At 33.6% G+C, this 27,972-nt stretch overlaps 1 protein-coding gene across 2 annotated transcripts; it reads right to left on the bottom strand.

Annotated features, from left to right (window-relative positions):
* Nucleotides 1–27,618, bottom strand: LOC149781514 (uncharacterized). 2 transcript variants are annotated; one of them, XM_089935601.1, is made up of 7 exons: nucleotides 27,482–27,618; nucleotides 24,390–24,576; nucleotides 17,141–17,382; nucleotides 10,079–10,171; nucleotides 8,824–8,987; nucleotides 7,018–7,204; nucleotides 1–850 (listed from the first exon to the last, which is right to left on the bottom strand). In XM_089935601.1, exons 1-7 carry the CDS (start codon nucleotides 27,507–27,509, stop codon nucleotides 387–389), a joined length of 1,365 nt encoding a protein of 454 aa, XP_089791727.1. In that variant the 5' UTR covers nucleotides 27,510–27,618; the 3' UTR covers nucleotides 1–386. The 2 variants fall into 2 exon arrangements, with proteins under 2 accessions (XP_089791727.1, XP_089791728.1); XM_089935602.1 differs by lacking the exon at nucleotides 10,079–10,171.
* Between the last annotated feature and the right edge of the window lie 354 nt (nucleotides 27,619–27,972).

The following is a 27,972-nucleotide window of genomic DNA, read 5'->3' as shown; positions in this document are numbered from 1 at the left end:
CATGAAACGACTGGATTTATTAAGTTTGATTTACATGGGTATGGTTTTGTACAGATACCATAAGAACTTTCTTGGTTCATTCTTCCATATTAATAGTACAAGCGTGTACAAGACACAAAATGGCCACAACACTCATGGTATTGTTGGCATTTCTTTGGAATCTCTGCAAGCTGGATGGCATACAGATGTGCCATTTGTCGCTCCTGGATAAAAATGTGTGATCCACTTGATTGGATAAAAATGTGTGATCCACTTGACTGGATAAAAATGTGTGATCCACTTGACTGCAGTACTATCTGCTCTAATGGAACTGCTGCACACAAAATCTGTAACACTATTGGCTGCTAGCTGTATAAAATTTCCAAAATGCAACATACTTGTACATCTCAGGGTGGTTCTCTTCCAAGAAGGATTAAAGGCATAGCAATTGTTGAAAACCAATGACCCAAAATAACCAAACAAATAACAAATAGAAGAAAACCAAAAGTATACAAAATTTCAAAATATGTTCCTTTCCATTTTGTAGCCTTTGATTTACATGTACATAGTTTCAATTTTGAAAGATCCCAGATAAAATGCATTGATGCTGCACTTATTTTCCTGGTTACTTCTTCCATGCTGATGTTAAAAGATTGTGCCAGATGAGCAGAGACTTCCACAACACTCACTGGATGGTTTGCATTTCTTTTGGAATCTTTGCAAGCTTCAAGGGCACTTGGATGGACCACTTGTGGCTTATGGATGAGAGTGGGTAATCCACTAGATTCCAGTAATATTTGTTCTAATGGAACTTTTTCCCGAAATTCACTGAATTTCATCCCTGTTTTTCTTTGAAGAAGAACTGAATCTCCTGTTGAAAAGAGAAATTTCTATTAGATAATCTTTGCATTTCAGGTCTTCAAAATTTCCAAATATGCCTGCCCTCAGACTGGTAGAAATAAATGTCTTACATTGATGTAAACATTTTAAGCCAATTTATTTTTGAGGTTTTGGTAAAGATAACAATTTTGTAGGTACTTAAAATCATGGCAATGCTTCTGACAGGATTGGGGTTCCTGTTGTCTTCACATCAATGAGTTACAGTTTGTTGGGTTATAAAAACATGGCAAATCTTAAAATCATGGCAAAAATGCTGATGAGGAAACAATTGATTGCAGTTTTACAGAACTTAAAATCATGGCAAACTTTCAGTCAGGGAAGAAGGTTCCTATTGTTTTCACACCTATTAGAATGTGCTGAGTCTTTAAATTTGTGCTGTGTAGCAGCATAGAAATCCAAGTAAAATGGTACCACACATATGTAAGTTACTGAATTCATAGGATCTGGGTATAAATTAACTGTTGAGAATCCAAGCCTTTAGAACATAACACTATGAGCTTGGTTTTGAAATCAAGCTTCCATTATCAGCCAATCACAAATGACCCTTCAGATGTGATGTCATTTGCAACTGGTGCAAGCAAAATCTCAACTCAGAGATTATGATTTCCAGGCCTGGTCTGTATTTCTTGAACAAAACTTCAACCTAGACTTAAAATTGAGATGAGAATCCTGACATCTTACTGGGTAAAATTTAGGCCTGACTTAAAAATTGTCTAGAATCCTGGCATCTTATTGGCTGAACTGTTTAGGTCTGACTTAAAACTGAGGTGAGAATCCTGACATCTTATTGGCTGAACTGTTTAGGTCTGACTTAAAACTGAGTCTAGAATCCTGGCATCTTATTGGCTGAACTGTTTAGGTCTGACTTAAAACTGAGTCTAGAATCCTGACAACTTATTAGTTGATATGTATAGGTCTGACTTAAAATTGAGTCAAGAATCCTGACATCTTATTAGTTGATATGTATAGGTCTGACTTAAAATTGAGTCTAGAATCCTGACATCTTATTGGCTGAACTGTTTAGGTCTGACTTAAAACTGAGTCTAGAATCCTGGCATCTTATTGGCTGAACTGTTTAGGTCTGACTTAAAATTGAGTCTAGACTCCTGACAACTTATTGGCTGAACTGTTTAGGTCTGACTTAAAACTGAGTCTAGAATCCTGACATCTTATTAGCTGATATGTATAGGTCTGACTTAAAATTGAGTCAAGAATCCTGACATCTTATTAGCTGATATGTATAGGTCTGACTTAAAATTGAGTCTAGAATCCTGACATCTTATTGGCTGAACTGTTTAGGTCTGACTTAAAATTGAGTCAAGAATCCTGACATCTTATTGGCTGAACTGTTTAGGTCTGACTTAAAACTGAGTCTAGAATCCTGACATCTTATTGGTTGAACTGTTTAAGTCTGACTTAAAAATTGTCCTGAATCCTGACATCTTATTGGTGGATATGTATAGGTCTGACTTAAAATTGAGGTGAGAATCCTGACATCTTACTGGGTGATATTCAGGTCCACTAAAAAATGACAAATCAAATGTTTCAGGTCTATATTGGACCTTGGTTAGATTGCAGCCTGATATTGCTTATGTTGCCAGGTATCACAAAGGTAGATTGGCATTAACTATGCTGTGGTTTGAAGTAAAAGTTATAACATAATATGAAACCAATACTGAAATATAAAGAAATGTTTCATTCCTTACTTAGCGAGTGAAAATTTTAATGGCCAACTTAAAGCCTGAAATTTGTGTGTGCATGCAAGTAAACTTTCGAAAACATTTTGAAAGTGACATAATTGGAATGAAACGGTTGGTACCATTAGACATTTTCCTATGAACTTAAGTCAGATTTCCTTGCTTTGTGTAGTTTAGGAGTATGGACAAGACAACACAGATGGATGGATGGACTACCCACTGTAATCAAATATTTTCACCGCTTTCCTAAAATAATATGTAAATTTAAATTTAGTAATGGTTTGTTATTTGGATTAATGTCAGGTTCTTTAGAACAGCCATTTAGACTTTTCATCAGCACATCTTAAATTTGTAAGAGTTATAAGTAGCAGTGTGTTAATTTCTAAAATCAATAGGAAACTGGTCTCAAGTCGTATATAGTAGTGTGTTGATTTCTAAAATCAATAGGAAACTGGTCATAAATTGTAATTAGTAGTGTGTTGATTTATAAAATCAATAGAAAACTGGTCATAAGTTGTAATTAGTAGTGTGTTAATTTCTAAAATCAATAGTAAACTGGTCATAAGTTGCAATTAGTAGTGTGTTGATTTATAAAATCAATAGTAAACTGGTCATAAGTTGTAATTAGTAGTGTGTTGATTTCTAAAATCAATAGGAAACTGGTCTCAAGTCGTATATAGTAGTGTGTTGATTTCTAAAATCAATAGGAAACTGGTCATAAATTGTAATTAGTAGTGTGTTGATTTATAAAATCAATAGGAAACTGGTCATAAATTGTAATTAGTAGTGTGTTAATTTCTAAAATCAATAGGAAACTGGTCTCAAGTCGTATATAGTAGTGTGTTGATTTCTAAAATCAATAGGAAACTGGTCATAAATTGTAATTAGTAGTGTGTTGATTTCTAAAATCAATAGTAAACTGGTCATAAGTTGTAATTAGTAGTGTGTTAATTTCTAAAATCAATAGTAAACTGGTCATAAGTTGCAATTAGTAGTGTGTTGATTTATAAAATCAATAGGAAACTGGTCTCAAGTCGTATATAGTAGTGTGTTGATTTCTAAAATCAATAGAAAACTGGTCATAAGTTGCAATTAGTAGTGTGTTGATTTATAAAATCAATAGGAAACTGGTCTCAAGTCGTATATAGTAGTGTGTTGATTTCTAAAATCAATAGGAAACTGGTCATAAATTGTAATTAGTAGTGTGTTGATTTCTAAAATCAATAGTAAACTGGTCATAAGTTGTAATTAGTAGTGTGTTAATTTCTAAAATCAATAGAAAACTGGTCATAAGTTGCAATTAGTAGTGTGTTGATTTCTAAAATCAATAGTAAACTGGTCATAAGTTGCAATTAGTAGTGTGTTGATTTATAAAATCAATAGGAAACTGGTCTCAAGTCATATATAGTAGTGTATTGATTTCTAAAATCAATAGAAAACTGGTCATAAGTTGCAATTAGAAGTGTGTTGATTTATAAAATCAATAGGAAACTGGTCTCAAGTCGCAATTAGTAGTGTGTTAATTTCTAAAATCAATAGGAAACTGGTCTCAAGTTGTAATTAGTAGTGTATTGAATTCTAAAAGCAACAGAAAGCCAGTCTTAAGTCATAATTAATAGTGTGTTGATTTCTAAAAGCAAAAGAAAGCTGGTCTCAAGTCGTAATTAGTAGCGTATTGATTTCTAAAAGTAACACAAAGCTGGTTTTACACTGTAAGTAACTGTGTTGATTTCCAAAAGCAGCAGAAAGTCCTAAGTACATGTAGTAGTATTTTGACTTCTAAAACCAACAGAAAGCTGGTCTTAAGTCGTAAGTAGTAGTGTGTTGATTTATAAAGTAACAGAAAGCTGGTCTTAAGTTGTAAGCAGTAGTGAGTTGATTTATAAAAGCAATAGAAAGCTGATCTTATGTTGTAAGTAGTAGCGTGTGCAAAGAGGGGCATGTAACAAATAATAAAATGCATTATTGCTGTATTCCAAACTTGGGGAAAACAACGTGTTTGATGTGTAAATATGAATACATCTTGGCTTAACAGCCCTAACACATCCCAACATCATATCAAACTTGTTCATCTTTTTAAGAAAGATGCATAACAAAAATAAAGATATACTGTTATGACTCAAGCTTGCAAAGAAGTGAAACCAATAAGTTTAGTAAAATCAACAAATAATTTATTTCTCAAATTTACAAGTGAAAATCTAAGACACACTTAAAGTTTTGTGAATTAAATCCCAAATACTACTAAATGTCCTATCACAAGTATAAAAGAACGTTTCAATAGTCTTGAATGTCCTGATCAACTATTACTCTTGAATGTCCCCATGTACCGAACAGAAACAATCCAGAATGCTATGAATGAGTTCTCAATAAGAAGTGCTTTAGTCCAAAAAGTCAGAGTACTTTGTAACTCCAATGAATAATTTAAAACAATATTGTTCTTCTAGGTCTATAGCTGAACAATATAAATGCTAATCATAGATTCCTAAAGACTAATATGAAACAGGAATGAACACTTGTTTATTAAATCACTATGTATGTCTTGTGTATATTTGATTCATTTAGATCGCCATTACTAACTTGCTCTTCAGCTTCAAACACATTCATTTTCCAGCGATATGTAAATTTAAAAACCTAAAAGATACCTCTAGATATATTTTGGACACATAAAGGGATCCATTTTTTTTACAGTTAAACTATAAAACCTTATACATAAATAATGGACACCCGACTCCAAAAATAACTGATATGCCCTGCTATCTCTTAACACCTGTACCCCTCTTCTTGTCATACCCAGTCCTGTACACTGTACAGTTTTAACTGCTGTAGGTGCTAGCCAATTAATATGCTCAGATTGCTATTGCCCTGAAATATCAGCCTCCATTTATTAGCAGTGACAACTCAATGTAAACAATAACAATTTAAAACGTATTTCTGAGGTATAGTTATTTGGTTACTAACACTGGACATCAGGTCAAATATAGATGAGATAATCAATGATGTCTACAACTGTAAAGGCATGCAGATGATGCCTACAACTGTAAAGGCATGTAGATAATCAATGATGCCTACAACTGTAAAGGCATGCAGATGATGCCTACAACTGTAAAGGCATGTAGATAATCAATGATGCCTACAACTGTAAAGGCATGCAGATAATCAATGATGCCTACAACTGTAAAGGCATGCAGATAATCAATGATGCCTACAACTGTAAAGACATGCAGATAATCAGTGATATATACAACTGTAAAGGCATGTAGATAATCAATGATGCCTACAACTGTAAAGACATGCAGATAATCAGTGATGCCTACAACTGTAATGGCATGCAGATGATGCCTACAACTGTAAAGGCATGCAGATAATCAATGATGCCTACAACTGTAAAGGCATGCAGATAATCAATGATGCCTACAACTGTAAAGACATGCAGATAATCAATGATGCCTACAACTGTAAAGGCATGCAGATAATCAATGATGCCTACAACTGTAAAGGCATGCAGATAATCAATGATGCCTACAACTGTAAAGGCATGCAGATAATCAATGATGCCTACAACTGTAAAGGCATGCAGATAATCAATGATGCCTACAACTGTAAAGACATGCAGATAATCAATGATGCCTACAACTGCAAAGACATGCAGACAATCAATGATGCCTACAACTGTAAAGACATGCAGATAATCAATGATGCATACAACTGCAAAGACATGCAGATAATCAATGATGTCTACAACTGTAAAGGCATGCAGAGCACATTTTCTCTGCATCTAAAACACAAATCACAAGCAAACACTTAAAGAGTCAAATCGTGGAGGAAAAACAAACATTTTACTCTTCAAACTGTGGATTGTTTCTTTGAGTTTAAATTTAGGAGTACCGTCTTTCCATGATCAAATATGTATTTGGGGCACTGTGACTTCTAGTGAACACAGTATTGGCCCTGATCTGCCGGCACATTATGTGATGGTAGATCTTGATCTACACAGCAGTGTTTATACACAGATATTAATGATATTTTACCAGTAACTCCAGTGTAACATCCCATCTGGGCTTATTCTGTTGTCACCTGCTTGTAACTCCAATGTAACATCCTAACATCTGCGTAAGCCTTGGCTTGTTCTGTTGTCCATTACCTGTAACATCCTATCTTTATGTAATCCATGGCTTGTTTCATTGCACCTTACCTGAAACTGTATTGTAACATCCTATCAATACACATATTTTGGCTTGATTCTTGTGTAACTTACATTTAACTCCAATGTAACATCCTATCTTTGCATAAGCCTTGGCTTGTTCTGTTGTCCCTTACCTGTGTCTCCAATGTAACACCCTATCTTTATGTAATCATTGACTTGTTTTGGTGTCCGGTACCAGTAACTCTAATGTAACATCCTATTTTTAAGTAATCCATAGTTTGTTCTGCTGTACCTTACCTGTAACTCCAATGTAACATCCTATCTTTACATAGGCCTCTGCCTGCTCTGGTGTCCCTGAGAAATCATGAATAAGTATGCCTGCCAACTTGTCTTTGTTCTTTGTCAAAATCGTAAGAACTTCTGAGTGTGCACCTCTTTCATACACGTAGATGGGTCTGTTTCCAATCTCACATGCAAGTTTTACCTACGTAATTCAAAAAATGCAAACTTTATAATAAAGACTAGAACATTTATAACTCTCAAACTGGTTTGACCCATTCATTAGGAGAAATACCAATGTAGGCTGAATTATGGGAAAGTCTGTCCAAGGCATTATGATAAATATCCATGAAGGCTGAATCATGGGAAAGTCTAACCCAGGCATTAGAAGCAATATCTGTGAAGGGTGAATAATGGAAATGATTATAATCCCTGTGGACACAGAGTTGGCAGATCTGGGTCCACATACTATTGACATTCAAGATATTTGGGTCAATGATTGCATATTCTAGATATGATAAAAACAATGTGTTCACCCATATATGTCAGACATTTATATCTGGGTCCATGATGGACACTCTTACTAAGATACAAAAACGTATAGAGATTTGTCATACCATTATATCTGGCTCCAATATGTATGTATGTATGTATGTATGTATGTATATGTATGTATGTATGTATGTATGTATGTGTGTGTATGTTGTGTGTGTGTGTGCGTGTGTGTGTGTATGTATGTATGTATATGGATGTATGCATGTATGTATGTATGTATGTATGTGTGTGTTGTGTGTGTGCATGTGTATGTATATATGTATGTATGTATATATGTATGTATGTATGTATGTATGTATGTATGTATGTGTGTATGTATGTATGTATGTATGTGTGTGTGTGTTGTGTGTGTGTATATATGTATGGATGGATGGATGGATGTATGGATGGATGGATGGATGGATGGATGTATGTAACAGCATGTTAGCACAATACTGGTTATATGAGCCAATTAGAAGTTAGGTTCCAAAAATTGCAAAGATAAAGAATTGCTACAAAACTTAACCTTCTAACTCATGAAATAAACAGCATGTAAACCCAAATCTGCCAGCCTTTTATATATGGGTGTCCACTGTATATTCTAACTAATATTAACAAAACAGTGTTAGACCAGAACCTGTCAATCTGTTACATCTTGGTTTATCCTGTAGTCTAATAATGTATTTTAAATAAACAATATGTAAACCCAAATCTGCCAGCCTGTTTTATCTGGATGTATTATGTACAGTCAAATTAACGATAGTTAAAAAAAGAAGATAGACCCAGATCTGCTAGCCAATTATATCTGGGTGTATGGTGTACATTATAAATAAAGATTTCAACAAAACAGTGCAGACAAGCACCTACCAGTCTGTAATGCAACAGAACATTTCTATCAACACCAATCCATTTCAAGCGTGTAGTTTTTTGTTAAGAATATACACTTCTTAAGAACTGCTCCAGTGGCCTAATGATTAGAGCATCTGCCTCAGATACGGGAGGTCGTGGTTTCGAACTCCGTCTGATTCATACCAAAGACCTGTACAAATGGTACTAACAGCTGCCTCGCTTGGTGCTCAGCATTAAGAGGTTAGTGTTAGGACTGGTTGGCCTGGTGTCAGGATAATGTGACTGGTGGGACATCATGCTACATGTCTGTGGCATGATGCCCTGGTGCTAGACATCATAAACTGCCACACTGCAGACATTGTAGCAATATGACTGAAACATTGTTAAAGTTACATTAAAAATCCAAATCACACACACACACACACTTCTTAAGTCACATACCTGTGCTTCAAACACCTCTTTTTGTTTCTTCTTGTTAGACAATGAGCTGTCATGAGTAAAATCCATTCCTGTTGGGCCAATAGCAACACATTTCCTCATCACCATGTTTCTGATCGCTGCTATTGAATCTGAATTATACTCATCTGTGAAATGTGGATGAATACCTGAAAACAGTTACAGTTGTGGGATACAGTGAATCTTGCCAATATTCATCTCATATTATGTGGATACTTGCCAATATTCATCTCATGTGGATACTTGCCAATATTCATGTCATATTATGTGGATACTTGCCATTATTCATCTCATATTATGTGGATACTTGCCAATATTCATCTCATATTATGTGGATACTTGCCAATATTCATCTCATATTATGTGGATACTTGCCAATATTCATCTCATATTATGTGGATACTTTCCTGATTCATTAAAGCATTTTTACTTTTATTTAATTTTTACTTCCAAGCAAAAATCTCACTTAAACTCATGACAAGTCTAAAACTCTACAATGCAATTGCATAATAGATAAGAATAATATATACGATTATAGGGTGCATGAGATCCATTGGATTAAAAATTGAAAAAAGAAGTTGCCACTAGCACATGAGTAATTTTCCTGACTAAAGAAAATACAATTGGCTGAAGAGTATATTAATTTCAATAAGGGTGCTATGACTATCACACTTGTCCATCATTTTGGGCAAATACTGCTTCAGAGAAAATACTAATCAAACGTTTTTAAAAAGGTAAATGCGAAAGTTTTCACGTCATAAGAAATTTCTAATCATATAAAGGCTGCAAAAGCATTAAAAATCTGCCAGTTTGGTGACTTCATCCAAGACCTTTTTAAGACAATGGAACACAATAATTTTAGTTCATTTGAAGAATTTGGATGTCAGAATCATGACAAGTGATAGGAATCTAGTCAAACAAGGGCCATAACTCTGAAGAATTCAGTCAAATTTAACTGCTAACAAGCATAAATGAATACTAAAATATTCACAAGCCATTAGAATGTCCATTCTACATTTATCAAGTGCTCTTATGCTGTGCAATATCCAGGACATAGCCTAGGTAAAGTTTTACAATAAATTTGAATTTTAAAAAAATCAAACAATGAGAATGCCTTTGTAATCTTATGCTCTTTGGATGCCTACTGCAGCTTATGAATATTCACTTAGAAATTTTCATGTCGTGATTTCAAAATGTCTTTTTTATTGTGTTAAAAGAATTAACAATATAAATCTGTTACCAGCTGTGTAGTACAGCCCTCCGTTTTTGCTAAGTTCCAATGCCTTTTCACTCTGTGCAATGCTGTATCCTGGTATTACCATGAGATGCACACCTATTTCAAACATATAGCAAAATGAATTGGACTATTCTGAAATATAAAAATAACTTGTAATCTTGGAAATGTTTAGTAGAAATGACCAAAATGGTCACTGATTGTCAGTAGGCATAAAAGCTGACACCTTATGCCTGTAATGACCAAACCAGTTCTATCCAAGTGCAAACTGTAATTATACTGCTAAGAATCCGAAATTGACATAATTCTTACTTGATAACTTTAAAGTACCTCACAAATTGAAATTTTTACTTGATAACTTTAAAGTACCTCACAAATTGACATTTCTGAAAAAAGTCTGTTACTGGTTTTTGTTTGTTTGTCTAAGTAATGCTTAGTATTTCCTTCAATGCCATCCAAAGCAATCAATTACTTCCAAGGGAGAACACTCTGAGCTCAGATGTTCTAAATGACTTTTAAGCTCAGTATCTGATCAGTTGTTTTCAACCATTGTTCTTCCTCCACTGCTTATACTGTCCACCATATATGGCCTATCTTATGCTGAGAAAACAAAAGCAACAACAACAACTACATCATCTTTGTTTGCAGCATTTGGGTTTAGAATACAGTGCATAGATAAACTTTGACCATTAAACCCACTTCACTAGAGTGTAATTTACTGGGGCTTTTCAATGCTGACAACAATGATAATGAATATTATAATTAAGATAAGAATTTTTTTTCTCAACAATTTGTGAATTCTGATGTACAATGCTTTTTAAATGATTTAACTGAAATATGGTTAGAACCAAAAGTAAGATGCTACAAAACATTACTGAAACTCTGGCAAAAAGGATCGCTGTATTTAACATTATAGGTACCATCTGTATTTTTTTCAAATCAACTGTCAGTGTTCTTAAACACTCAACAGTACCTATGTATTTCTGGTCATGACATAGTGGAGTTTTGAAATTTTTGCATATTAAATTGTTCCCAATCTGTGTTGTTGTTATTTGATTTTCATGCATAATCATTAGGAAAAGGTATCTAATATTCATACAAAACCTGGAAATAAATGGAAAATATGTATGTATACTAATTCTGTTAACTCTTGTATGTTTTTTTTTTCTTCTATTAAATGCAAGTTTGCAATACCACAACAAAATGTTGCCATGTACATACAGTACCCAGTTTTGATGGTTCAGCCAAAACTCCATGTTAGACTGTTTTGCATTTTTTCATTGATTTTTAATTATAAAATTTTATATGTTAGTTTTCGTAATGTTCATTGGTCCACATGTGAATAATTTAGTTTCAGCGTAGCTAATTTGTGTCTTGTTAAATATTTAAGTTAAACTGTGCCACAGGACAAGGATATGGTACTCTCTTGGTTAATGTTTCTTAAATATGAAGTACATTATTTAACATAAAAACTTTGCATAGACTAAATATGAAGTACATTATGGCCATTAAAGAAGAGAAACAGAGTTAGACATACTTCTTTCAACAAGATAATACTGGTTTCCATTTGAGGGACATTCTAGATTCAAATCAAAACACCAGATCATACATAAAATGCATCTTGGATGCAAACAGTGTATCTAATATGCAGTCCAATGTGTCAAAACCGGACTGTTAAAATGCTAATGGAGCTACTAATTCTAGGACACCACGATTACAGCAGAGATGAAAACATTATGGTACCATTCCAACAGTACAAAATGCATACCAAAATGAAACAAGACAATGCTGTTGGAAGTGATTGTATTATTTTGTTACTGAGTGACATATAGTTGTGAAAATGGGTAGTATTACTAGATACAACAACAACTGGGGGCCCCAAGTGGCCGAGTGGTCTAAAGCACTCTCCATTACGGATCACTGCCATCTCACCTTTGTCTGCGCTGGTTTGAGTCTCGGATTCAGCCAATGTGGGTATGTGAGAAAGCTTGCCAGTAGCTTCTCATGTGTCGGTGGTTCTTTCTGGCATTTTCCCGGGTTCTTCCTCCACCATTAATACTGGCTGCCATGTATAGCCTATCGTGTGCTGAAAAATGGTGTTAAACCACACAACAAAAACAATTTACAAAAATCCTATGATTCATTTAAACTGGGGTTAAATGATACCATGCATAATGAGCTAACCATGAGAGGTATTCCAAATGACATATTTGATTGAATGATAAACTGTAACAGTATGATGAACAACTATGGAGGACACTTGTGAATAAACAGGAGTAGCAAATATTTAGAGAAAAACTATGATGATTATAGCCCTACTATCCCACTGTGATTAAAGCCCTACTATTCCACTGTAATTAAAGCCCTACTATCCCACTGTGATTATAGCCTTACTATCCCACTATGATTATAGCCTTACTATCCCACTATGATTATAGCCCTACTATCCCACTGTGATTATAGCCCTACTATCCCACTGTGATTAAAGCCCTACTATTCCACTGTGATTATAGCCCTACTATCCCACTGTGATTATAGCCCTACTATCCCACTGTGATTATAGCCCTACTATCCCACTGATTTATTATAGCCCTACTATCCCACTGTGATTAAAGCCCTACTATCCCACTGTGATTAAAGCCCTACTATCCCACTGTGATTATAGCCCTACTATCCCACTGTAACCGCTAAGACAAGCCATCTCATAGAGCAATGTCAGGGCTGCTGATTGTTTCCAATTACCTTCTCAGACACTAAAGAGACTTGTGGCAACAAATAAACAACAAAAATACCAATACTGACCATAAAATAAAGAAACAATTATTTATTTTGATACTCATGATTGTGGGAGTTGATATGGGTTTTATTTTAAAATATGTTATGAACCCTGAACTTCTCTAGTCACTTTGACACACTTAAGTCCAAAAGTGCAAGAAACAAACCAACTAGTATGCAGACAAGTAACATGATGTGTTGAGAAGAAAGAAAAAAAAATAGTTCAGCATTCCTAAGTATTGGATTCTCAATCAATATAGTTGCATCATTTCACTCCTAATGGACAGACATCATCAAAGCGCAATAAACTAAGCCAAACTGGTTGATGTATAAATGCCCAATACCAGTACAAAAACATACAAGTTGAGTGGTTGATGTATAAACTCCCATTACCAGTACAAAACATACAAGCTGAATGGTTGATGTATAAATACCCATTACCAGTACAAAACATACAAGTTGAGTGGTTGATGTATAAACTCCCATTACTAGTACAAAACATAAAAGCTGAATGGTTGATGTATAAACACCCATTACCAGTACAAAACACATTAGTTGAGTGGATGATATATAAACACCAATTACCAATACAAAACATTAATTGAGTGGTTGATATATAAACACCAATTACCAATACAAAACATACAAGCTGAATGGTTGATGTATAAACACCCATTACTAGTACAAAACATAAGAGTTGAGTGGTTGATGTATAAACTCCCATTACTAGTACAAAACATACAAGTTGAGTGGTTGATGTATAAACTCCCATTACTAGTACAAAACATACAAGCTGAATGGTTGATGTATAAACACCCATTACTAGTACAAAACATAAGAGTTGAGTGGTTGATGTATAAACTCCAATTACCAGTACAAAACATACAAGTTAAGTGGTTGATGTATAAACTCCCATTACTAGTACAAAACATACAAGCTGAATGGTTAATTATAAACACCCATTACCAGTACAAAACATAAAGAGTTGATTGGTTGATGTATAAACACCCACTACCAGTAAAAAACATACAAACTGAATGGTTTATGTATAAACACCAATTACCAATACAAAACATACAAGTTGAGTGGTTGATGTATAAACTCCCATTACTAGTACAAAACATACAAGCTGAATGGTTAATGTATAAACACCCATTACCAGTACAAAACATAAAGAGTTGAGTGGTTGATGTATAAACACCCATTACCAGTACAAAAAACATACAAACTGAATGGTTTATGTATAAACACCAATCACCAATACAAAACATAAAAGCTGAATTGTTGATGTATAAACACCAATTACCAATACAAAACATACAAGCTGAATGGTTGATGTATAAACACCAATTACCAATACAAAAAATACAAACTGAATGGTTGATGTATAAACACCAATTACCAATACAAAACATACAAGCAGAATGGTTGTTGTATAAACACCAATTACCAATACAAAACATAAATTGAGTGGTTGATGTATAAATTCCGATTACCAGTACAAAACATATGAGTTGAGTGGTTGATATATAAACACCAATCACAAGTACAAAACATATGAGTTGAGTGGTTAATGTAAACACTATTTACAAGTACAAAACATACAAGTTGAGTGCTTGATGTATAAACACCAATTACCAGTACATATTTCTGTGCTGAATTTCATTCTAATGGGAATTTCATTCTAATGGTGGGAATTTCATTCTAATGGGAATTTCTAATGGAAATTTCATTCTAATGGGAATTTCATTCTAATGGTGGGAATTTCATTCTAATGGGAATTTCATGCTAATGGGAATTTCATTCTAATGGGAATTTCATTCAAATGGTGAGAATTTCATTCCAATGGGAATTTCATTCTAATGGTGGGAATTTCATTCTAATGGGAATTTTATTCTAATGGGAATTTCTAATGGGAATTTAATTCTAATGGGAATTTCTAATGGAAATTTCATTCTAATGGTGGGAATTTCATTCTAATGGTGGAATTTCATTCTAATGGTGGGAATTTCATTCTAATGGGAATTTCATTCTAATGGTGGTAATGTCAATCTAATGGGAATTTCATTCTAATGGTTGGAATTTCATTCTAATGGTAATTTCATTCTAATGGGAATTTCATTCTAATGGGAATTTCATTCAGATACAAAGATCTTCCATATTTTAAAATTCATCTGATATTTCATGATATAAGCCTTTAATAAGTTTATAAAAATATTAATCAGAATTAGTCACTAACCTTGCCGAGTCAATTTGATGCCAGATTCTAATCACTATGTACTGGTCTTGATGATTCAAGTCTATTTTCCAAGCATACTAAACTTAGCTCCAATCAGATGCAGGGTGATCACCTTATTAATATAGGTGGGTCTCACTCATTGCTGATCATGTTTGATATCTTGATCACATAAACTTAATTTCTTGTTTTATAGGTTTTTTAAAAATCAGATCAGAAATATGGTGATAAGATTGATAAAAAGCTTGACAAGTAAGATGAAAGATCACCTCATTAATTATTCATGGACCTCACTCATTACTGAACTCATCCAAGATTTTCATCAGATAAGCCTATTTTGCAAGTCTGTCAAAAATGGATCAGAAATGTGGCTTTCAAAATCATAATAAACTCAGCCAATCAAATTATCGATGGTATAAACCTATAATCCATGCTTAATCAAATTATTAATGATATAAGCCTTAAATCCATGCTTAATCAAATTATTAATGATATGGGGGCGCTCACCAGTTATTGTGTACTTTTAAGAGAGTTTGGTATGTAAGGTGAAGTTGTTTGCATTTGAAACATGCACATTGGCGAGAATGTTGGCATACCTCTACGTTACTTTGATGTAATGTGGCTGACATTTCTTTGGATATTGTACTTCTGGAAATTGAACATGGTCTAAGCACACTGCTAACTAAAATGACTGCTACATATAAAAAATGTAAAAAAAAGTTATCAGCTTTTTTAACAATTTACCTCTGAAGTCCAGGATGTGAAAATGACCAAGCGGAGCTAGCAGTTTTTTTAAAGATGCATATCTGAAGTAAGGCCAAGCTGTATACTCTATAACCCATATTAACCCATCAATCATGCACCAAAATAAAGGGAATTAAAGGTTCTTTGAACAATATAAGATATACATGGTCTTTTTTAAATAGCCAATATAGCCAGTGAGGAAACCTGGGGAAATTCGTTTTCTTTAAAATTCTAACCCTATGCAAAATACAAAACTGTAGATCACCACCATAAGCCTGTAATCCATGTTTAATCAAATTACTGATGATATCAACCTACAATCCAAGTTTAATCAAATTATTCATGATATAAACCTACAATCCAAGTTTATTCAAGTTATTGATGATATAAACCTGCAATCCATGTTTAATCAAATTATTGATGATATAGGCCTGCAATCCATGTTTAATCAAATTATTGATGATAGAAACCTACAATCAATGTTTAATCAAATTATTGATGATATAAGCCTGTAATCCAAGTTTAATAAAATTATTGATGATATAAACCTGCAATCCATGTTTAATCAAATTACTGATGATATAAACCTGCAATCCATGTTTAATCAAATTATTGATGATATAGGCCTGTAATCCATGTTTAATCAAATTATTGATGATAGAAACCTGCAATCCATGTTTAATCAAATTATTGATGATATAAGCCTGTAATCCATGTTTAATCAAATTACTGATGATATAAACCTGCAATCCATGTTTAATCAAATTATTGATGATATAGGCCTGTAATCCATGTTTAATCAAATTATTGATGATATCAACCTACAATCCAAGTTTAATCAAATTATTGATGATATCAACCTACAATCCAAGTTTAATCAAATTATTGATGATATCAGCCTACAATCCAAGTTTAATCAAATTATTGATGATATAAACCTACAATTTATGTGTAATCAAATTTGGAGTGAAAACAAGAGTGGTAAAAAGCGAATATTGATGGATGAACAAGGGATGACAGACACAGTTTTATTCCATCAGATCACATTGCCTTACAATGAGGTGAGTTAATAAAAACATCAAAATTTGTCCTGTCAATTCAAGGAAGGACTGTGGCCTGAAACAAAATGAAATTTAAGACAAGAGGCAGAAAATTATACATTCAAATAAGTTAAAGTATTACAAAGGAAACTGAGAGAAAGAATAAAAGATGAAGAAAATAATGACTGAGATAATTAGTGGAGATAATCTGTGGAGATAATAAGCTGAGATAAATTTGGAGAAAGGGTGCATAGGAAGAAGAATGTGAATTACCATAATCAACTCCCTTGGCTGTGATATTTTCAATATCTTTCAACATACTCCTGTGGAGTAAATTTGCTCCAAAGTCATATAAATTATATTTGCTCTTCAAAGGTGAATATTTGTGGAGATATTTGGGTCTTAGACTTCTTGAGCTGATTACTCCATCTTGCTTCATCACCCACTGCCTGCACTTTAAGAGATATTGATGAGAAGACAGAAATTTTACTGTTATCGTATGTCCATCTAGAACCCTGTAAATAAAAACATTGAAAACTCAAATAATACTAAAACAGTGTTGTATGGGATGGGTTTTTGTATTAATTAATCCAACATGCAATAGATACATATCTAAGTATTTGACATCTGAAAAGAAAATCTGAGCTTACTGAGACTTTCCGTATGTCAGCATCTTATAATACCATCCACTCTACTATATGTATACTGTTATGTATATCTGATTTAGTTCATGTTTATAATTAATTTCATTGTTTGTCAGTTTTAAATTTTTTATTCTATTATAATGTAAATTCATTCACTAGAGATGATACTTTTTCAGAAAATTGTTTGACCTTGACTGTTAGTTTATAAACACCAGGTGTTGATCTAAATTCTGACCTGGATTCAAAATTAGTAAACAATTATTTTAAAATGACTGGTTGTTGTCAAGGTCATGATGGGACTACCTGGGTTAAGAAGTAAACACTTTTTGTTATTTTTATTCTGGAAAAAAAATCATTGCTCTAATCAAGGCCATATTCTGTGTATGTGATATAAACATGATCATGTGACCCCCCCCCCCCCCCCGATTTTGCAACTTGGGGGAATTTCGAAACTGTGTTTTAGGATACAGTATAATCTTTGTTTTGAGAGAGATTTCTCAGTTTTGGGATTTTCATACTGATGTGAAGTTAATTTGTTATAGCTAGATTTGAGCTACAATAATTCTTCAGATCAGTTGGATTTCAAAAGAATTATTTCTTTATTCTCTGGAATTATTTTGAGGAGTGCTCATACAGAAATTTTGGAAAGACATTGCCTACAAATTTAATTTGAATTTCCAACATCAGAGTGCCATTATTTGTATTTCTACAAGGAACTGTAGATAAACAAAGTACTGACTGCAGTTACGTCATCGTCATCCATCTCGGATTTTACATCAGGATTCGAATTTGAAATTATTAGAACATTTATTACTAGGACTTTTGCAATTTAATTTGTGGATTATTCTTAGATTATTTTGGGATTTGATTCTTGAAACCGTAAGTTCTTCTCCTTTTTTCATTTTTACTTAATTTTCCAGGAAAATAAATTATTTGTTAAATTTTAGAAAGCTTGCTGTTTTCACTCTTTCTGTGATACTGTTTATTCAAGCTTAGACATGTAACAATACACGTGTGTGTGTGTGTGTTTGTTTGTGTGTGTACATAAGTAGCGTATGAAGACCTTTTTTGAAAAACCCCATGGCACTACAACTGTCTATTTAAAAGAATTAGTAATATAAAAAAAAAAAATTTGAAGTTCGTCATCACAGTAAGATAATTGTAGGTCCTGGGCCACTAAGTATACACTTAAACAGTAACATGGTGTTCATGGGCCCTAGGTATACACTTTTCAGTAACATGGTGTTCATAGGCCCTAGGTTAACTCTTTTCAGTAACATGGCGCTCATAGGCCCTAGGTATATACTTTTCAGTAACATGGTGTTCATAGGCCCTAGGTATACACTTTTCAGTAACATGGTGTTCATAGGCCCTACGTATACACTTATCAGAAACATGGTTTTGTAGGCCCTATGTATACACTTTTCAGTAACACGGTATTCATAGGCCCTAGGTATACACTTATCAGAAACATGGTTTTGTAGGCCCTATGTATACACTTTTGAGTAACATGGTGTTCATAGGCCCTAGGTTAACACTTTTCAGTAACATGGTGCTCATAGGCCCTAGGTATATACTTTTCAGTAACATGGTGTTCCTAGGCCCTAGGTATACACTTTTCAGTAACATGGTGCTCATAGGCCCTAGGTATATACTTTTCAGTAACATGGTGTTCCTAGGCCCTAGGTATACACTTTTCAGTAACATGGTGTTCATAGGCCCTAGGTATACACTTTTCAGTAACATGGTGTTCATAGGCCTTAGGTATACACTTATCAGAAACATGGTGTTCATAGGCCTTATGTATACACTTTTCAGTAACATGGTGTTCATCGGTCCTATGCACAGTGTCTACTGGGTAATATGACCCCGCATCATAGTGGTCACACAGGAGGTCTATCACCTTTTAATTTAGGGACCAAATGCATACCACATAAAGCATTTTAGTGAAAATCCAATCAAACAGTTCATGTGACTTCCAATGCATACCATATAAAGCATTTTAGTGAAAATCCAATCAAACAGTTGATGTGACTTCCCAATGCATACCACATAAAGCATTTTAGTGAAAATCCAATCAAACAGTTGATGTGACTTTCCAATGCATACCACATAAAGCATTTTAGTGAAAATCCAATCAAACAGTTGATGTGACTTCAAATGCATACCATATAAAGCATTTTAGTGAAAATCCAATCAAACAGTTGATGTGACTTCAAATGCATACCACATAAAGCATTTTAGTGAAAATCCAATCAAACAGTTGATGTGACTTTCCAATCAGGACAAGTAGTGATACTACATTTTCAAGATGTCCATCATGGCGGCAATGTAAGAGTTCTGATCATAACCATTTTTATTAATGACCAAGTACATGTCACCAAAATTTGTAAGTGAAACACCATGTATATATAACCATCCTCATCCATTCTGGAGATTGGTTTGGAATGGCTTAAAGTGCTGCAATACCCTAAGGTTTTGTCATTCCATTTCAAATGGAGTAAATTGCTTTGTCCAACTAAACAACACTATTGCAAAATCTACGGTGGTCTGATGATGGCAATCAAACTTGTACCCTTCCTGTCATAAGTCCAACATGTTAATCACTATTTCACAGCAGCCCCACTCATTTAGAACTTGCCATAGTGTTCAACCTAGGCTGCACACTTTGGCACAAGAAAGTTTCTACCATGGTGTTCATAGGACACATACAAAAAACCAAAGTAAATAAATTAAAAGTTACTGCAGTTGATTTTTGACTAAACTGACTGCTTACTATGCTTACTGGATAAAGTGTGCTCATTGCCAAAGAATCACCAATCAACATGACATGATCTATGATTAGTGATGAAGTCTTCACAGAAAATCCTACTGTATTTATTACAAATTAGCATACAGGGAGTCAAGCAATATGGATCCATTATGACACTGTGCTGTACTATTAACACTATACACTGTACTTCTAGGATTTTGGCATAAGCACTGACACATGGGAGCAAACTGTTCAGGAGAAGGGTATGCAGCACTCATCCATTGAACAAGGTGCTGCAGCTTGCGAGGCCAACAGGACAGCTGCAGCAGAACAATGGAGGCAATAGAGGAAATCAGTCATCTTATGATCTGCATAGCTGCCATGTCATGTTCACACTGCCATAGAATGTTCAGGGCACATATCAGCCCCATCAGCCACCTGCACACCGACAGACCTATTAATACACTGAATGACTAAAGTGGTCCTCATTGTCTCGATGGACGAACACACACACATTTAGTACTGGATGGGCTCATAACACTACTGGATGAGATCATAACATACTGTACTGGATGGACTTGTATTACTGTACTTGATGGGCCATAACACTGTACCAGATGGACTCATAATAGTGTACTCGATGGGCCCTCAACACTGCTGGAAAGGCTCATAATTCTATATACAAAATCAGCTCTCCCTTGTGAGTACCCATGTTCTGATGCCAGGAAGGGTTACACAATTTTAGATTATCATAATCAGTCCACTCTTGCATAGTTGTAGGCTTGATTGATTTGGTGTTGAACATTAATGATATATCTGATGGCAGTGTCTAGTCTTGATGAAAAATTGGCATTGTTTTCTTCCGGTGCTAAGTTTATCGCTCTGTGTTAAATGTCACTGCATACCCAGATGAGCTTCCATACCTGCACTCAGGAGACTAAAAATTACTCTGCCCAATTATATATAGATAGTTTCCATTGTCAAAAAGTATTAATTAATCAATTTGATAAGTAATTATGGTATTGCACTAATAACTGCATACATGTATCTGGACTGCTCATTATAATGACTGCTTGCTTTCATTGTTTTAAGCAGTAATCATACGGTTTGAACAAAATAAAAACTACCTCATTTTTTAAATAAATAATTCATTCTTGAATAAATGAATCTTTGATAATGTAATTTTTTTCCTCTATTAAACAAATATTTCAATGTCAGGTGTCTAAATTCAATCTAACATAGTCCATAGATCCCAATGGTGTTATAGACCAAACTGTGTTATAACCAACGAAGTCAGTTAGCTGAAGAAAATAATGCATTGACCTAAAATATGGTGGGCTGGGGCTAGGTGGAAGGGTAATAAAAACTGAAGCAAAAATTTGTGCTTTTGATTAATGAAGACAAACTAGTCTGAAAAACACTTTTACATGTATACTGACAACTTACATTTGTGTAGTATAACCAATAATCTGGCAAGTACTGTAGTTGTGTATAATAAATCCATGAATTTGAATATATATATAGATCACATGAAATAAACTTCATGCATGACTCACATCCCACTTGAAAACACAAATAAAATATTTATTAAAAAGAATAAGGTAATCCTCGTTTGATCTGTATCAGATTGTCAATTAACAATGCACTATAATTACAGTATCGCAAATAGCACATGGCTATTGTTTACACGCTACATGTATATGTACTTAAATATGCCTTGATTTTGGTCAGTTGGAGATGATATTATCTTGCTGAGGCTTCCCAGGGGATGAGGTTATTGATAGGAAAATGAAAACTGGAACAAATTAAAAAGTTTAACAAATATCTTTGCAAGATACCCCATCTTCAGTCAGCTTGACAGCCATATATCTATGGTTTGAAAAGATTGGAAATTTATTTGCCTTTTATGCCACCATTGGTAGCGACTGTAAGCATAATTTTTCCCTGCAAAAATGAAACTTTCATGGCACAATAAACGTGTTCCAGTCACTTTGGAAAATGCAACAATCTATCAGATTCCATTGCTTTTATTTAAGTCTGGTGCTGACTTCCTTTGATGAAAGGTTCTTTGTTTTTATTGAATATTGTAGTTGGCTTTCTTTGATGAAGGGAGCTTGTGTCATTGAAGTTACCGTCAAAGGACACCTTTGTAGAACCAAGGTAATATCTGTTTCTTATTGTGATGGCAACATCAAATAACTGTAGAACAATGATTGTGACTGAATCTTTTTTTATATGTGTAGCAATTATACAGAATGTTCAGTGCTTCAAAGGTGATCAATTTCCTTTGAAGTTTCAGCAAAGTTTTTTTTTCTGGGTGCATTTTAAAACCAAAAGGAATTAGCCATCATTTGGTCAGTTGTAGCAGTTACTTTTCCTGCCATCAAAAGTTGGTAGCTAGTCCTGGTAGCATAAGGAGACTAATAACTAGATCTCGTGTTTTTTCTTTCCTTTTTTCGTGTCGCATTTCTGCATTCCACACATGCATCAGAAATTTTATTTGAAAAAGGGCCAACAGGCAATGGATACACAGGTGTTCTATTCTGTACTGACAGGGATTACTACAGAAAATATGTGTACTGAAGGATTTAATTCTATGAGTTAAAAGAAGAGGAATTTTACTTACCATCCACATACAGAGGTCAGTCAAAAGATATTAATTACTAGCGAGCGGCCGATAATCCAACCCTGTTTTGTCCGAAAGAGCTATTATTTGATATTTCCTAGTCTGGTTGATTTCTGCTACCAGAAATGTTTAAAAAAAAGAAAAAGAAAAAAAAGGCCAATATTTTACAGCATACCGTACTCACGTCAGATGTCAGAATAAGTAGATTATGATATAACAATTCACTGTTAACATTGTTTGTCAACATCAACAAAGAATTTGTTTATCTAACAACAGATAAATTCCAGTGCATTTTATATCAAGTTTATGGCTTCCTTTCACGATGTCTCTGAGTTTCTTCTCTCCAAGCCCAAGGTTGTATATACAAGTTTAAACAGTCAATAATTCTGGTTTTAAAAGAAATTGCCAGTTCGTATAATTTGTTGCTGATTTGCAGCATTCGCAAAGCCAAGCATGATCCCTGAATAAACTTTTTACAGGTTATTTTTCGTACTTTTAAGAAGAAAATACTTTTGAGACTGAGAAAATTACATGTATATGAAACTGAAAGAGCCATGCCATGATTGCCATATATTAGAATTCAAACACGATCTCTTCCCCAAAAATGATAATAAACTTCTTACATGTTACTTTTCATACTTTTTTAGGAAAGAAACATTTGTGTATGAGACAAATACATTTATAAGAAATTGCGGGAGCTACGCTACAACCATGATATATCTGAATTTGTGTTATAATAGAGCATGCTATAGCGGGGCCATACTGTGCATTGTTCAAGTTTATATTTCCATTCAAGTCCTGCCTTTACAGCTGTACAGCTTGAATGTCTTTCCAATGATTCTGATTCCTTAGTAACCAAAAATATGACAAATTGAGGAATAAATTATGAAAAATAACATAAAATTAAAATATCACAATTTTCTATTTCTACCAAGTTATTTTTCTATTTCTAAGAAAAGCAAATTAATTATTTATATGGGAGACAACTGCTGAAAATGTGCACAAATCTGTATTATCCCCCTGTCTACATTCATCACTCCTGGGTAAATTAGCCAAAGAAAGTTCATATCCAAGGATACATCATATTTATTTATGTTATTGTTAATATTATGCATGATAAATATAAAAAAGACAACTTTTAATCCTGCTTCAATTCTTATGTTTACTAATAAAGCCAAGTCTAATTAGTTAGAATTACTGTTGTTGTTGTTGTAGGGTTTAATGCCATTTTCCAGCACACAATAGGATATACATGGCTGCCAGTATTAATGGTGGAGGAAAAACCCGGGAAATCCCCGGAAAGAACCACTGACCCTCGAGAAGCTACTGGCAAGATTTCTCACATACCCACATTGGCCGAATTCGAGACTCGAACCCACGCAGACAGAGGTTAGATGGCAGTGATCCGGAACGGAGAGCACTTTAGACCACTCGGCCACTCAGTTAGAATTACTTAAGTTCACTGATAAAGCCAAAGTCTAATTAGTTAGAGTTACTTACTGCTTGTTGAATCCCAGCATATGTTTCTTCATACAAACATGAACAGTCACAAAAGCTATTCCCAATGGCTGACCATTTTTCATCACTCCAAGCTCAACAACTGTGAACTCTTTGCCACGTATATTTTGTTTGTCCAACCCAAGAAATGTTTTAAGATGTGCCACTGTTGTCATTTGGCTCAAGTTACCTAAATATAGAGAATAACAGAAGTGTTAAGTAAAATATTTAATAAGATTTTTAGTAAGCACTTTTAAATTTTTGAAAGAAATTTTCCCATCACGCAACTTTTTTGTACAGCTATTTCTTAGGTTTAGTTTCTTATTAAGTTTTTAGGCCATTTTGTGCTTTGGGTGGCAGACTTAGTATCTTACTCAAGAACCAACACAACACAACATCCATCATGGTTTGATGAGTTGGCAGGATTTCAACCCAAAACATCCATCATGGGTTAATGAGTTGGTAGGATTTCAACCCAAAACATCCATCATGGGTTAATGAGTTGGTAGGATTTCAACCCAAAACATCCATCATGGGTTAATGAGTTGGTAGGATTTCAACCCAAAACATCCATCATGGGTTAATGAGTTGGCAGAATTTCAACCCAAAACATCCATCATGGGTTAATGAGTTGGCAGGATTTCAACCCATGTCATTCTCATCACAGGTCATTCAGATGTGCTGGTCCTAATGTATTATAAATACATTCTAGTCTTGTTACCAGACACAGTTCATTATGAATACAAATGTCGAACAAGGTGATACTTGGACAGAGGGATAAAATTTATTAATTTTTTATTATTTATTTGCTGCAAATATACAAATTTGAGTATTTTAATGACTAAGCATACGTATGTTGGAGTATTCTACAGACTAAACATATCTAAATCAGATTATTATATTGACAAATTGATATCTAAATCAGATTATTATACTGACAAATAGATATCTAAATCAGATTATTATATTGACAAATAGATATCTAAATCAGATTATTATATTGACAAATAGATATCTAAATCAGATTATTATACTGACAGATATCTAAATTAGATTATTATATTGACAAACAGATATCTAAATTAGATTATTATATTGACAAATAGATATCTAAATCAGATCATTACACTGCCTAAAGATATCTAAATTAGACTGATTCACTGACTACAGATATCTAAATTAAATTATTCTATTGACTAAGGATATCTAGATTAGATTATATTATTGACTAAGGATCTCTAAATAAGATTATATTATTGACTAAGGATATCTCAGTTAGACTATTCTATTGACAAAGGATATCTAGATTTGATTATATTATTGACAAAGGATATCTACATTAGATTATATTATTGACTAAGGATCTCTAAATAAGATTATATTATTGACTAAGGATATCTCAGTTAGACTATTCTATTGACAAAGGATATCTAGATTTGATTATATTACTGACAAAGGATATCTACATTAGATTATATTATTGACTAAGGATATCTCAATTAGATTATTCTATTGACAAAGGATATCTAAATTAGATTATATTATTGACAAAGGATATCTACATTATATTATATTATTGACTAAGGATATCTCAATTAGATTATTCTATTGACAAAGGATATCTAAATCAGATTATATTACTAAGGATATCTCAATTAGATTATTCTATTGACAAACGATATCTAGATTAGATTATATTATTGACAAAGGATATCTAGATTCGATTATATTATTGACCAAGGATATCTAGATTAGATTATATTATTGACTACGGATATCTAAATCAGATTATATTACTAAGGATATCTAAGTTAGATTATATTATTGACTACGGACTCCTATTTATCATTAAGTATTTGGATTATAATTGCCATGGGACTCCTAATATGGAATGCTTGGATTATGCTTGCCATGGAACCCTGTTTTAATATGGAGCATTTGGATTAGACTTGCCATGGAACTACTATTTAACATGGAGTGTATGGAACTCCTATTTAACGCAGACTGTTTAAACTGAATACATTCTACAGACATAAAATGTAATGATAAAAATTCTCTCTACTTTTCGATCTAAGATAAACTGAGAATTGTGTTTTTTGAAACAACTGTTAGATCATTTGGGAGTCAAATGTCTTGTCTTTTGCATGACATGGCATGTTATGGCAGGTATGTCATAATGAATTGAGAAATGTTTCAGTACAAGAAAAAAGAAATTACTTTTATCTTGTTGGGTTTATTTTCAATACAGTAAATAAAATCATGTTCTTTTTTCTAACTTAATTAATTCCAGGGGGTTTGGAAGTCAAAAATCATTTTTTTTCTTGCATGACAAGTCATGTTGCATAGATTTATCATAATGAATAGAAAAAATTTCCAATGCAATAAAATAGAGATTATTGTTATTTCCATGGGTTTATTTTGCTTGCAAACTGATTTTGTCTCTCTTTTGGTCTTTAAAGTAAAGTTACAATTATCTCATGAGGAATGTCATTTACGTATTTACCTCTTTTACATGCATGGGTAATTTTCATAACAAAACTGGAAAAATAAACACTAATAATGAATTAATACTGAATATATAAGACTGAACATCAAATTCCATTTGCTTATTACATCAATCTAGGACTGTTTAACTTTCAATAACAAAACTCATAAGAAACTTCAATTGATCCATGTCGTTTCGAACAATAAGTTGTTCTCCACCTCTTTTTCTGACATAATTTGTATCAGAGAACAACATGCTGGCGTTTATATATTTTACTCTAAACACTTTTTTCAATTAAAAGTATAAGATAAAATAATACATGAAGACAACAGAAGAAAATCATACGAAATGAATTTGTTCTATGGTACATAAATAAAGTAGACCTGGGTACCACAGACTTGTTTCTACCAGTAACCATAACATAGCATCATCCTCTACATCCAGTAGTGAATGTTATCATTAGTTTACCCCTTTTTGCTGACAGAAACTAGTGCATAATGATAAGTATGATGCGAGGCCGATCCGATAAAAAATCCGGACAACAATTCTAGCTTTTTTCTGAAACTAACGACTAAGACTAAGTACCACTGTTTGTCACGATGTAAATTACCTATTACAAACTGGTGACTATATGCCATATTCAAACTCTAAGTTGAGTGTGTCTTTCTCTTCTGTTCTGGTTGTTACTCTGTATGAGAATAAGAAAGCGTCGGGAGAACACCGGTACCTATAGACTCCAGCCGTTTGTTTACTATTGCGCAATTATTCGCAACTTCGAGGTCAATCACAGAAATAGCCGAGTTAGTCCAAATGTTGCTACCTTGCCTGGTTCCCTAATGAAGGATTGTCTCTATGTTATTAATACATTCAACTCTTCCAGGAAACCAGTCTTAATCGTTACCATAGTCGTTCGGGATACTCAAGATATTAATTCAGTTCCAATGTAAACCTATGCAAACACCATATTAAAAATTCAATTACTTTAAATTTCTTATTGCTTCTGATCAAACCTATATTTATCAATATAGATGCATCCTGGACAACAGCTTTTGTGTAAAGAAAACGAAACGAGCGGAGGCATAATCTGGATCTACACGTTTT

The sequence above is a fragment of the Sinohyriopsis cumingii genome, chromosome 15 (genome assembly GCF_028554795.1).
Source record: "Sinohyriopsis cumingii isolate HCF-2022 chromosome 15, ASM2855479v2, whole genome shotgun sequence".
NCBI lineage: Eukaryota > Metazoa > Mollusca > Bivalvia > Unionida > Unionidae > Sinohyriopsis > Sinohyriopsis cumingii.
The sequence above is the reverse complement of the archived record's forward strand: the minus strand, read 5'-3'. Positions and strand labels throughout refer to the sequence as shown.

Coding starts and splice junctions, on each gene's coding strand:
- LOC149781514 (XM_089935601.1), bottom strand. CDS start 27,509: ATGGCATATAGTCACCAGTTTGTAATAG. Junction 24,577..27,481: donor TAGTCACCAGTTTGTAATAG/GTAATTTACATC, acceptor CTCTATATTTAG/GTAACTTGAGCCAAATGACA. Junction 7,205..8,823: donor AAGAGGTGTTTGAAGCACAG/GTATGTGACTTA, acceptor TGAATTACGTAG/GTAAAACTTGCATGTGAGAT.